The sequence below is a fragment of the Notamacropus eugenii genome, chromosome 4 (assembly GCF_028372415.1).
Source record: "Notamacropus eugenii isolate mMacEug1 chromosome 4, mMacEug1.pri_v2, whole genome shotgun sequence".
NCBI lineage: Eukaryota > Metazoa > Chordata > Mammalia > Diprotodontia > Macropodidae > Notamacropus > Notamacropus eugenii.
In genome coordinates this window covers 345,835,414-345,847,602 of record NC_092875.1, presented here as the reverse complement: position 1 = coordinate 345,847,602, position 12,189 = coordinate 345,835,414, and the positions used below count along the sequence as shown (strand labels likewise).

General features: G+C 38.6%; 1 protein-coding gene across 1 annotated transcript in view; it reads left to right on the top strand.

The window, feature by feature from the left end:
• The first annotated feature begins 2,922 nt into the window (after positions 1 to 2,922).
• Positions 2,923 to 12,189, top strand: part of CLPTM1L (CLPTM1 like) — a 38,130-nt gene continuing 28,863 nt past the window's right edge. Inside the window, exons 1-5 of the mRNA XM_072605362.1 lie at positions 2,923 to 3,084; positions 3,786 to 3,886; positions 5,711 to 5,900; positions 8,672 to 8,817; positions 9,726 to 9,804. Of these exons, the coding sequence (XP_072461463.1) occupies positions 2,923 to 3,084; positions 3,786 to 3,886; positions 5,711 to 5,900; positions 8,672 to 8,817; positions 9,726 to 9,804 (678 nt within the window). The remainder of the gene's footprint in view (positions 3,085 to 3,785; positions 3,887 to 5,710; positions 5,901 to 8,671; positions 8,818 to 9,725; positions 9,805 to 12,189) is intronic.

The following is a 12,189-nucleotide window of genomic DNA, read 5'->3' as shown; positions in this document are numbered from 1 at the left end:
CCTCAATTAACTCTAGTGACTTTATATATTCCTCTGCTCGGTGTTTAAAACCCTTCACAACCTAGGCCCAGTCTACTTTTCTGGTCTTGTATGTTACTGTCCTGCACTCACAGTGCAGAGTGCAGACCAGTCAAACCGGCAGTCTCTCTATTTCTCATACAAAAGTGCTCCACTTCTAGTCTTTGCATCTTTGTACTGACTGCCTCCATGCCTGGAATGAACTCCCTCACCTCCACCTCAAAGAATCTCTTCATTCCTTCAAGACTCAGTTCAACCAGCACTTTCTACCTGAAGCTGTTCCTGATACCCCTAAGAGCTGGTGCTCTCTCTCACCAACTACTTTGTATTCATTTGTACTTATTCTCTTTATATTCTATATATACTTATATACATGGATGAACAGACATACACACATATAGGTATATAAACATGTACATACACGATAAGTTGATAAAGGAAGATTGTCTAGCAACAGTGAGAACCAGTTATATATATATATATACATATACATATATATTTATACTTATATAATGTAAATCTGTGGTGGACCCAATTAGAACTGTTGCCATGATTTTCTCCACCTTCATTCAGCAGCTGTTCCTAATCTACCTGGTCCCCTCCTATCTTTCCAGTCTTCCTACACCTTATTCCCTGCCATGTATTCTTTGATCCAGTGACGTTGACCTCCTGGCTGTTCCTGAAACAAGACATTCCATTTCTCAGCTCCTGGCATTTTTTTTCTGGTTGTCCATATTGCCTGGAATGCTCTCCCTCCCCATCTCTGCTACTGGCTCCCTTTAAGTCCCAAGTGAAATCTCATCTTTTACCGGTAGCCCTTCCCAACCTCTTTTAATTCTAGTGCCTTCTCTCCTTTAATTATTTCCTATTTACCCTGTATGTAGCTTGTTTGTAGATATTCGTTTGCTTGCTGTCTTCCCCATTAGACTGTGAGCTCCTTGAGGTTAGGGAACCACCTTTTGTCTCTCTTTGTATCCCCTTTGTGATTCAGCATTAATAAGAGTTTTTTTGTTTCGGTTGAATTCCAGTGCCAAACACACAGTATCAGGTGAATAGTAGATAGTAAATAAATGTGTGTTGACTTTGAAGATGAAATTTGCCTATCTGTGCGATTATACGGAAGCATACTTTTTCCTGCACCAAAGACTGAATATATACATGCTCACAGAACTGGAAAAGGACCTTAGAGAACATTTTATCTATCCTCTTTTCAAGACAGACAAAGTGTGATTTGCTCAGTCGCATTTAATAATCAACAAAGCTGGGCTTTGAACCAAGTTCTTATGCAAACTAGTAATCTTTCCACTACATCCTTGCACCTTCCACATGTGAAGTCCCTCCTTTAGGTTACAATTTTGGCTGCTCTTATCAAAGCCTGGAGTTCTTTGCAATTCTGAGTTTTAGCATCACAATCATTTGGTGGTCTTTACCTCAATATTCAGTGTTATTTTCTGAACCTGATACATCCAGGTTGCCTTTTCTGGCAGTCGTAGCTGCTCAGCAGGTTTCTTTCAGTGATCTGACAGGTGGTAGCATCTAGGAGGGTGCTCTACTGTCACCTAGTCTCTGAAAGGGCTTTTCCCACTTAGTTACGGTGGGGCAAACGTTGTAATTCTGGCTGTGTTTGGAACTGATTTTACTTGGTTGTTGTACAATGATGGAGTTGGTCAGACTAGATAACCTGTAAGCCTTCTTCCAAAGGAGTAACGATAACATCTATGTATATGAAATTATATTATTATCATACATATTTTATATACATATAAAATCAACCTCCAGAGAACGGATTCTGAATGCAGATGGAAGCACGCTTTTCTCTTGAGCTTCTCTCTCGTTTTGTCCGTGCTTTATTTTGCCACACAGCTAATGTGCAAGTATTTTGCATGACTTCGCGTGTATGGAAGGGGGTAGCAGCTAGGTGGTTCGCGAGAAGGAGCTCCCGCCCTGGGGTCGGTAGGACCTGGGTTCGTTTGTTAGCAGTGTGACCCTAGCCAAGCCACTGAGCTCTGTCTGCCTCAGTTTCCTCGTCTGTAAAACGAGCATCCCAGTATTCTTGTCCAGAAAACCACAAATGCAGTCGGGAAGAGTCAGATACGACTGACAATAACAATATGTATAATCGATATCTACTGGCTGCCTTCTCAAGGGGCAGGAGGAATGGAGAATTTGGAATTCACAATTTAAAAAAAAACACTTTTTTTTAACGTATTTGGGAAATACGCAACAAAATACTACTTTTTGTCCCAAGTGGGGAATAAAAATCCTGCTAAACCTTAGATTTGGTCTGGGTGCCAGTGACTCTTCAGACAGCATCAGAGAACATTTTTCTCCCTGGAGGGTGTTGAAGAAAGCGGCGGAGAACGGGACCGAGAGGCTGAAAGCGAGAGGACGTCCTCTGGGGGCTCAAGGACAAGGGCGGAGTCTAGGTAGAGAAGACTACACTTCCCAGGGGGTAGCGGGGCCACGCCAAGAGGCGGAAGGAGGGGTGGGGCCGCTTCCGGAAGAGCGGTTGCTCCCTCCCCGGAAGTGCTCGGAAGCGTCCAGCTCGGCAAATCCCGCAGTGACAGGTTAGAGATGCCGCCGTTGGCCGGGGACGAACTGGGAACATGAGAGGTGCTGCGGAGCCTCTTCGGGCGCGGCCCCCTTACGTGTCCCCGCGGCGGGGCCCGGAGCTCTCTCAGTGATTGGCTGCAGGCAGCGGCAGCGACAGGCCAGGCCACCGGGCTCCCGGACGCTCCCTCTCAGGCTCGGGGCGGAGGAGGCGCCGCCTCGGAGCAGGGGGAGGGAACGACCCTCCGCACCCCCCGCCCCGTGCGTGTGCGCGTGCCCCCGCCTCGCGCGCCCCCCGGCTCGCCCCTTGGCCCACGTGCTGGGTGTCATCCACCCCCGAGGCAGCCCGGCGCCATGTGGAGCAGCCGGAGCTCCTTCACCAGCCTCATCGTCGGGGTGTTCGTGGTGTATGTGGTGCACACCTGCTGGGTGATGTACGGGATCGTGTACACCAGGCCCTGCAGCGGGGACAGCAACTGCATCCAGCCGTACCTGGCGCGGAGGCCCAAGCTGCAGGTGAGCGCCCCTCCCCTGCGCGCCCCTCCGCCAGCGTGTGTGTGTGTGTGTGTGTGTGTGTGTACGTCACCTGGAACGCACCGTCGCACGTAACCGATTCACGTGTGTTAGACGTGTGTGCACCACCTAGGTGCATGTGCACGTATCATCCGGCAAGTGCGTCCACGGTCACACGTGGCTGATGGAACGTGCGTGTGCATGCACGTGCCCTAGCTCTGACCCGGCCCGCCCGCTGTGAGTGCCTGCGCTCACGGACGAAGCCGGCCTCCCAAGGAGAGGAGGTGTCGTCCCCCCGTCTGTGTGACGAGCCCGAGTGAGGGCTCCGCAGGGGGGCTGACTGCCGTCCTGTACCTGTGTTTTTGCGTGGGAAGACAAATGGCCACTTTGGGAGTGTGACCTTAGTGTCTCTACAGTAGGGCAGAGGTCTTTGATTCCCTTTCCTCCCTTCGCAAGGGCTTTTTATTAGTAGCTTTTGTAAATGTGTTACCAGATTATCCCCAGGCGTGGCGTGTGTTTTCTGTTTTCTCGTGCTTAGAATGTCTTAACTTCCAAAGGTAAACTTTTTGCTAGCCTCTTTAGCTGGTCGTGTTGCAAAAGTATCCCTCGTGTGTGTGGAATGGGGAAACTTTGTTGGATATATGTACATTTTCTAACAAGGGTCCCTTGTGCACTAATTTTCCTTTATCATCATTGCTTGCCAGCTGAGTGTGTACACCACTACAAGGTCCAATCTTGGTGCTGAGAATAATATAGATCTGGTTTTGAATGTGGAAGATTTTGATGTTGAGTCTAAATTTGAAAGGTATGATGACATTAGTGTTGTACATTTTTAAATGAAACGTGGGTGTTTTTCTTGTTGAAGTACATTTTTTAAAAGCTAAGATCATAAATGCAGCATTGTTTTCTATTATAAACAAAGCCTTAATTTTATCAGGTTTAAGAAACTAAATATTCCTAAGTTCTAAAGTCACCATTAGAGCAACATGCCAGAGTACAATATATATAGTTAGAATCACATTTTAGAATCACCACACTCCAACCCAAAAGTACAGTAACAATAATGTGGTGAACCACGTACAAGAGATAGTTTCTAGAACTGAAAATAACTAATTTATCTGGCAAGCATTCCTGACTGACATTCTGTGGTGTAGGTTGAGTCAGGGGATTCTTTACACCAAGGGAATCAAAATTCCAGACAAAAAGGATATTAACTAGAATTTTAGTGCACAAATGGAGCATTTTCTGGCCTTAGTTGCTAGTGGTGGAAATCCATTTAAAAACTGTGAAGATCTGAGAAAACAAGTAAAACGAGAATCCTAAAAATAATTACTAACCTACACTACACAGTGTCAGTCAGGATGCTTGCTTTTGTCATAAGAACTCAAAATTTGACAAGAGAACACTAGATTTTTTTTTTTAATGTGCTGTTGATGAATTTTTTTTTTACATTTCTGGTTGAATGATCCTATCAAGAAAGTTCTAGACCAGCATTTGAGGAATTTATGAAACAGATACTTCTAATTCACTGTTTCTTTGAAGCTAGTAGTAAAATCCTATGTGTGGAGATTTAATTTTTTATAATAGTAATGAGGTGTTTTTCATTACATCTGTCACTACATTAGGAATTCTTTGGAGATAAAAAAATGCTTACTGTTTAAAGTCATTAGACTGTTTAGATATTTTAATGCCATAAAAGTTTAATGCATGTAGAAATTTGACAGTTTATTACATTGGAATCATAAAAAAAGTTACGTAGTTCTTAAAAAACTTTACAAACAGTGACTTAATAAGTTGCTATATAATGTAAACCTGTAATAGTTTGATTCAAAGATAAAACTGGCTTGCCATAGGCACACATAGTTTCTTTTGTTTCTAATGAAATACTATACTTGATATATGAAGATGAAGCTACAGATGCACTTAAAGTTTACGACTTCCATTGCAGAGAAAGTAGATCTTAAAATCAAGAATGGTTTTTTAAAACTAAGCCTTGTGTTTCTGAAGAGTTTGCTTTTAAAATTCTGACCTCTATGAAACAACACTTAGTATTTTGGATTACTTAAATCACTTGATTTGAGATTTTGGAGACGATCTTCAAATCCCTCCTCAAGCATGTTAATTAATTCTTTGATCACACCCTCACTACTTAACCTCCCTGGCAGTGGAAAGAGCTATGAATTTGGAGGAAGGGTCAGAATTTGAATTCAGTCTCTGCTACTTAGCACCTGTGTGACCTTGGACAAATCACTTAACTGATTGGGACCTGAATTTTCCATCTCTACAGTGAGATGGTTGGACTAGATGGCCTTCTAAGGTCCCTTACAGTTCTGTATTTGTGATTCTGTGATGTCATTTATAATTTACAAAATGGTGGTAATTATTTTTGCACTAAGTACATCACAAAATTATAGTTAGAAAATGAACATTCTAAGCAAGATACAAATTTAAGTTGTTTTTTTTGTTAAAATGCTAGTTATTATAAAAATAGTTATGAAAATGTACTACTTTCAGTGAAGTCATGTGCAGGTGTCTTTTTGGTTAATGCTAAACTATATTTAGTTGATTTGAAACTGCTGTTATTCATACTATACAGGTGATTATTGCCTTTATTTTACTTTTGCTTTAGGACAGTCAATGTATCTGTGCCAAAGAAAACAAGAAATAATGGCACATTATATGCTTACATATTTCTTCACCATGCTGGGATCTTGCCTTGGCATGATGGTAAGCAGGTGCATGTAGTCAGTCCTCTTACTACATACATGGTTCCCAAACCAGAAGAAATCAATCTTCTCACAGGAGAATCCGCCACCCAGGTAAGCTTAGTGTTTACTAATCAAAACAGAGCTTGTTTTGTTTTGCTGCTCTTGGTTGTTTAGAGATGTAAAATAGCATAGAAATTTTAATTATAAAATCCCACTGTAATTTTGAAAGTAAGGTAAATATTCAAATTTAATCATTTGTGATGGAATTATAGCATAACGTAACAGATACGAATTTTGAAAGATCTAGATTCCAGTCCTGTGTGTCACTAGCTCTGTGATCTGTACAAGTCCCTTAACCTCTCTGTCTCAGTTTTCTCAGCTGTAAAATGAATACAATATTAAGAGCATTTATTTCACTTCATATCTTGTGGGGTTCAAATGAGGTAACATATATAAAGCATTTTATATACCTTGAACTGCTATATAATGTAAGTTACTATTTTTTGTTATTTATTGGCAAGTTTCGTGACATTTAATGGTGGGAAGTACAAAAAAAGTTGGAAAATAGTAACTTAAATAGTTTGCCCAAACTGCTTCCCAAATCTATGGCACATCCGGATTTCATGAAGTTATTTTTGAAGAAACTTCTATAGTCTTTTTCATCAGTTAGAAATCATTTTGAAGAGTTAGTTGCATATTTCCCAAACTAAGTTCATATTCGCACAGCAACTTAACAATTTAATGGAACAGTAGGGCTAAAAGTATTTGGATCCTTGTTTACCTTTACTGGCATACTTAATTATTTATTGATTAAGATTATTATAGACTTTTAAAGGAATGTAAGTAAATAAAAAATGAGGTGAGTTTCAGAACAAGTTCACTTGCTGTGGAGAAAATGCTTTAGAACAGTAACTTGTACAAAATGTTCTATTGAATGAAATCAGATTATGGGCAGATCAATTCAGAAAAAATAGAAAACAACCAATTACTTACACCTCACTTGCTCTATGATCCTCATCAGTGTGAGAATTTCCTCTTCCAATGTAGAAAGCAAACCACCTATTCTTTTTAATCATATATAATTCTTGTCTTTTTTTTTTATATGTATATATGAAGGCTCTATCCAGTGACCTGGAAGTTTTTTCTTGGTCTTTTAACTTTTTACGGATGCCAGTACAACACTTGAACTCTTGTTCACCTTGCTCAGCTCACCTCCTGCTATCTTGACCAGCCCACCTTTCTTTTCAGTCATACATGTCCTCAGTGTTGCAGTAGGATCATAGAGTTGGAGTTGGAGAGAACCTTCAAGGACATAGTTCAGTCCCCTTGTTTTACAATTCAGGAGATTGAGTTCCAAGGTCATACAAGTAGGAAGTAGCAAAGAACAAGATTTGGTCCTCTGATTCCAAAACCAGGTCTCTTACTTCTCACATGTGAATCATTGAGGCCCCCTTGTTTTAAAAGGTAAATAAAATAATGCAAGAAAATATTCTTTCTAAATCTTACGTTAATCAGTGTAAACAATTGGTTTTTTTTAAACTTTTCTTGTTAATTAGTCCTCAAACCATCTACAGTATTTCTATTCGAATTCCTTTTCTGAGTTGTGTTTAATAAAGATTTATTGTCAATTACCTCCTTTTCTTCCTAAACAATTTCTGACACTTGGTTTTGGAAGGATATTCTTTTTAGTTCAGTTGCTGATTTGTTAAAGCAGTAAACTGCCAGTGTCTGTATTGTCTTTTTATGCATCTCAAGAGGTTCTGAGAAGAATGATTGGGAGGCCTTTTTGAGAGCAGTCGATCTTATCTTAGTAACTCAAAACTAGACAGATTGAGTGTGCACAAAGCATGACAGCCTCATGATTTCCTCATTTAGCTAGCAAGATGGAAGTGAGAGAAAATAAATTAGGGTCCAAGTCAAGTTAGGTGGTGATGGTCTGGAATATGGGATGTTCAGACTGAGCCATTAGCAGGTAGTGTGAACTCTTTATCTGTTTTATTATCAAAATGTAAAGGTCCCATATGCTGTTATTTATTTTTGACAATGTGTAAGAACACATACATTATCCATTTATATTTTGATAGTATATAAGAACATAAATATTCATATGCTAATTTTCTATTTATTCAGAAAATATCCATTAAGTGCCTCCCAACCACTTGTTTGAGGAGAGGTTCCTGTACTCAGGGAACATGGAGGCAGCCTAGTGGCAGAGCACTGAGTACAGGGAATCAGTTTGTGTCCTGCCTCTTGACTTAATAGTTAACTGTGACCCTGGGCAAATCTCGTAATCTCTCCATTTTCTACTTCCTCATCTGCAAAATGGGGATAATAACAACATCGACCTTATAGTGTTGTTGTGAAGATTAAATTAGATAATGTATGTAAGGCATTTTATAAGTGTCAGAGCACAAGTTAATGAGTAGCTGCAGAACAAATGGGATGAGAAGCCTTTGGCCTCGAGATCCCGTGGCTTTCTAGGTCCTCAAGTGCAGCCCTTTGACTGAATCCAAACTTCACAGAACAAATACCTTTAATTTGTTCTGTAAAACTTGGACTCAGTCAAACAACAGAACCAAAGGACCTAGAAGATCACATGTGGTCTCGAGGAAGCAGGTTCCCCACCCCTGGGGAGTATTTAAGAACACATAAGAAAGGAACAGTGCTCTCTGAACTCAGATAAAGAGGACTTTACTACCGACTGGGAGGATGACTGTGAAAAGATCACAGCACGGGATTTTAAACTGAAATGAGAAGACTAGGAGAAATTTCAATAGACAAGGACAATATAGGGGACAACGTTAGTGAAGGCAAGGAGGCAGAAAAGTCCAGGTTTTATTTTATTGATTTTGATTAATACATGGTTCTTTTTTATTTACAAGCAAATTGAAGCAGAAAAGAAACCAACAAATGCCCTAGATGAGCCAGTTTCTCACTGGAGATCAAGGTTAACACTCAATGTGATGGTGGATGATTTTGTCTTTGATGGGTCCTCTCTCCCTGCTGATGTTCACAGATACATGAAGATGTAAGTGATGTTTCAGTTAGTGAATGAATATTAACAGTGCAGTTAGCTCTAGATTCTCTGTGGTAATGGAGACACCACTGACATATAGGGATAATTCAAAATGCTGGGTGATCAAAAAATTACTTGGAGTTCATAGCTTCAAATTTGCATTCTTTGAGCTGGTACAAACTTCTGGTAGAGGGAATAAGTAAGGCATAAATTTTTTGGATGACTTCTGATTAGAATTCAAATTTGAATAGAGAAAATTAAAAATGTATTAACAGTTCTCTAGTAATTGAGCTTATTAAACAGATTCTGAAGGGTACCATCTTTTATCAGGCTTTATTCCCACTGTCTTCTTTTTGGCTATTTCAGTCATTAGCATAATTGCTTGCATGGAGCAAGGAAAACAAACTTTGCTGTATGATGCAGAAGTTACTGTGGAGAAGAAAATGTTTACATTATTTGTTAGATTATGAGTTTCATACTATGCTTTCTCAAGTCATCACTATAGTGAGATTACTATTTCTACTTAAATTAATACCTTGTAAATTATTATCTCCTCTTCTTCCTGTATTAAGATTGCACATTTTTGTCCTTTTAATAGGTAAGTGGTTATAAAAGCACACACTAAGTGGAATTGCCTTTTATATTTAGCCATTACAAAATCAGAATGTGTAAAACAATGCATTTTTCTTGAGAAGTTTTATGATAATGGATCAGAATTGATCTTTATTTAGACGTAAATTTCAAGTTAGACCAGTAAGAGTTATCCAAGCTAATGGCTCATCTTCTAGAGGCAGAAATAATCATAGGCTAGGATAATATAATAGTTTATTGTATAGGTTCAGATTGTCGAACTAAATTTTTTTCTTAGCTGGCTTAATATTCCAGAATTCGTATTAAAATCATTATTTTTAATATCACAGGGTTCAGTTGGGAAAAACAGTACATTACTTACCCATACTATTTATTGATCAACTTAGCAACCGAGTAAAAGATCTAATGGTGAGTACTTCTCTGTTCTTTGCTTTAATGAATTATTAGATTACTTTTAAAAGACCATGATATTAAATATTATAATAATGATTCATTCTTTTGCTACTTTTTGCTATTAAGTAACTTAAAGGTTTTCTTTATAAGAAAAGGAACATTCTTATTTGTGTGTTAGAAGCTAACCATTTCAGAATATATAGTATATTCTGTATATAGATATTATATAGGTGTGTGTAGATATAGTATATTCAGTATGTAGTTACTATTTAGAATACCAGAAGAGGTAGCTTATCAACTGGTGCTTTGAGTAAAGAGAAAGTGTGTTATATACATACACTAATAAATGTGTGTGTGTGTGTGTGTGTGTGCGTGTGTGTGTGTGTGTGTGTTTTGACATAATCTCTTGTCGCTATAACAGAAGCTAGATAATCCAAAGTAATGTTTTGGAATACTCTTCCCAGGTGAGCTCAGCAAACTAATGTAGTAATGCACACACAGGCATTAGATGAATAAAAACTATAACATACAGTTACTGTAATTTCCTTTTAGACTTTATAATAATCAACAGTAACAACAAATTTAATAATAATGAAAAAGTTTATCTTGTTTACTTGTGTAGCAGTCCATAGAATATTAAATATAAAGGAATAATAAATAGCCGAATGGCAACTTTTTCAATGATTACTTCTGTTTGAACCCCATCACAAAAAAAGATAATAATAATGAAAAAACTTAGAAAACCTGAAACACTGGCCAGTTGGGTTTTAGCAATGGCACTGATTAGGTGAGCACCCCAGACAGTACAAAAATAAGAAACAGACCAGATAGCACAGGGTTACACATAGACTCTTGGAACTGTTGTGATGAACATCTTAACCCAGAGAATAGCAGAATATAGTGTTCTGGTAAAAGAAAATGTAAAATGTTTCAGGAAAAAATTAGAATTAGTGATACTCTGCATGCTGAAAATGCTTTGATATATGTGGTCTAGGCCACTAAAACAAGTAAACCATGAGCACCCAGGAAGTAAGGTTGAAAATACAAATGTTTTTATTATGTACCAATGTAGAATAATGATGTATAGATAGAAACTGATCTTATTAGTTTATAGGCAGGAGCTTCATCCTGTGTTTTATCAATGATATTAGTATGCATAGCAACATACTGAAGATCAGTGCTGGGCAATTGTAAGAAATACTTCATTGTTAAGCCCAAATTAGGTGAAATGAGCAGAAATTAAGAAGTTACTTAAATCTGAAAGTCTTGAAGGCAATGAAAATCTGTCCTTAAGATAAACCTTAGAAGTTCTAACTAATAATAAAACGATGGTAAAAAATACAGCCAATATCTTGGAATATTTGGGGGGAGAACAGCATTGTTTAGTGGAATTTTGAAATGGTCGTTTTAAGTTTTATGGCACAAATCAAACTAATAAATTAACTATATCAAAACAGAATAATTCAGAAAACTGATACCCTAAACCATCAAGAACAAACACCTTTTGCATTATTTAACATAGTATACAAACACTCTGTGTACAACAATGTATGACGACTGTTACCATGGTACAGAGGAAGAGTAGAGCAGCCCGAGAAAGCTTCTAAGGAGAAACATCAAATATACTACTGTGGCAGAAGTGGCCTGGGAAAGACTTAGTGAAAGACATTGGAAGATTATATCAGTATCCAGTATAATACACAGTAGACAACTCATATGCTGTATTACTACAAATTCTGGAAAACTATATAAGCTTGAAAAACAAAGAATTTAGAGGAGAAAGGAAACCCCTGAAGAAAAAGGATGTGAAAGATTTTTGTTGGTCTTCATGGTTAAATAAAATCCAACAGAATGAAAATACAGATTGAATTAAATGTGAAACAGATTGGGTACCATCAGTATAATAAATTTTTAAAACAAATTAAGGGAAATGACTTAAATTGTAGCTTCACTGTAAAACTGAAAAGTGGTGGTTATGAATATGATCCATACTTATTGGCTGAAATACTTTACAGTAGCACATGAATTACAGACAGTTCTCGCTTTACATAAATTCACCTTACACAAATTGGACTTTACATGAAGAATTCTGAAAGCAGTCCACATTCCCTCAAATTGCCTATGATAACTTTACAGTATTATGCTCTCTCTCGCCACTCCTGCCCCTCAGCTCAGTGCTCCATTGCCTCCTATTCTCTCTCCCCGTGCAGAAAAACCTTCAAGTGAAAGCAGAATGGACACATAAAGATATTGCCCCCTCCATTGCTGAGAGGGAAAACCTTTGCCCCATTCCACTGCTTTGCCTGGCCCTCACATGTTTGTCTTCTTTCTGCGCTCAAGTACTATGTATCTGTCCCCAACCCCTGCGTGTGGCCTGTTCTCTACTGTCTGGCCCCAATA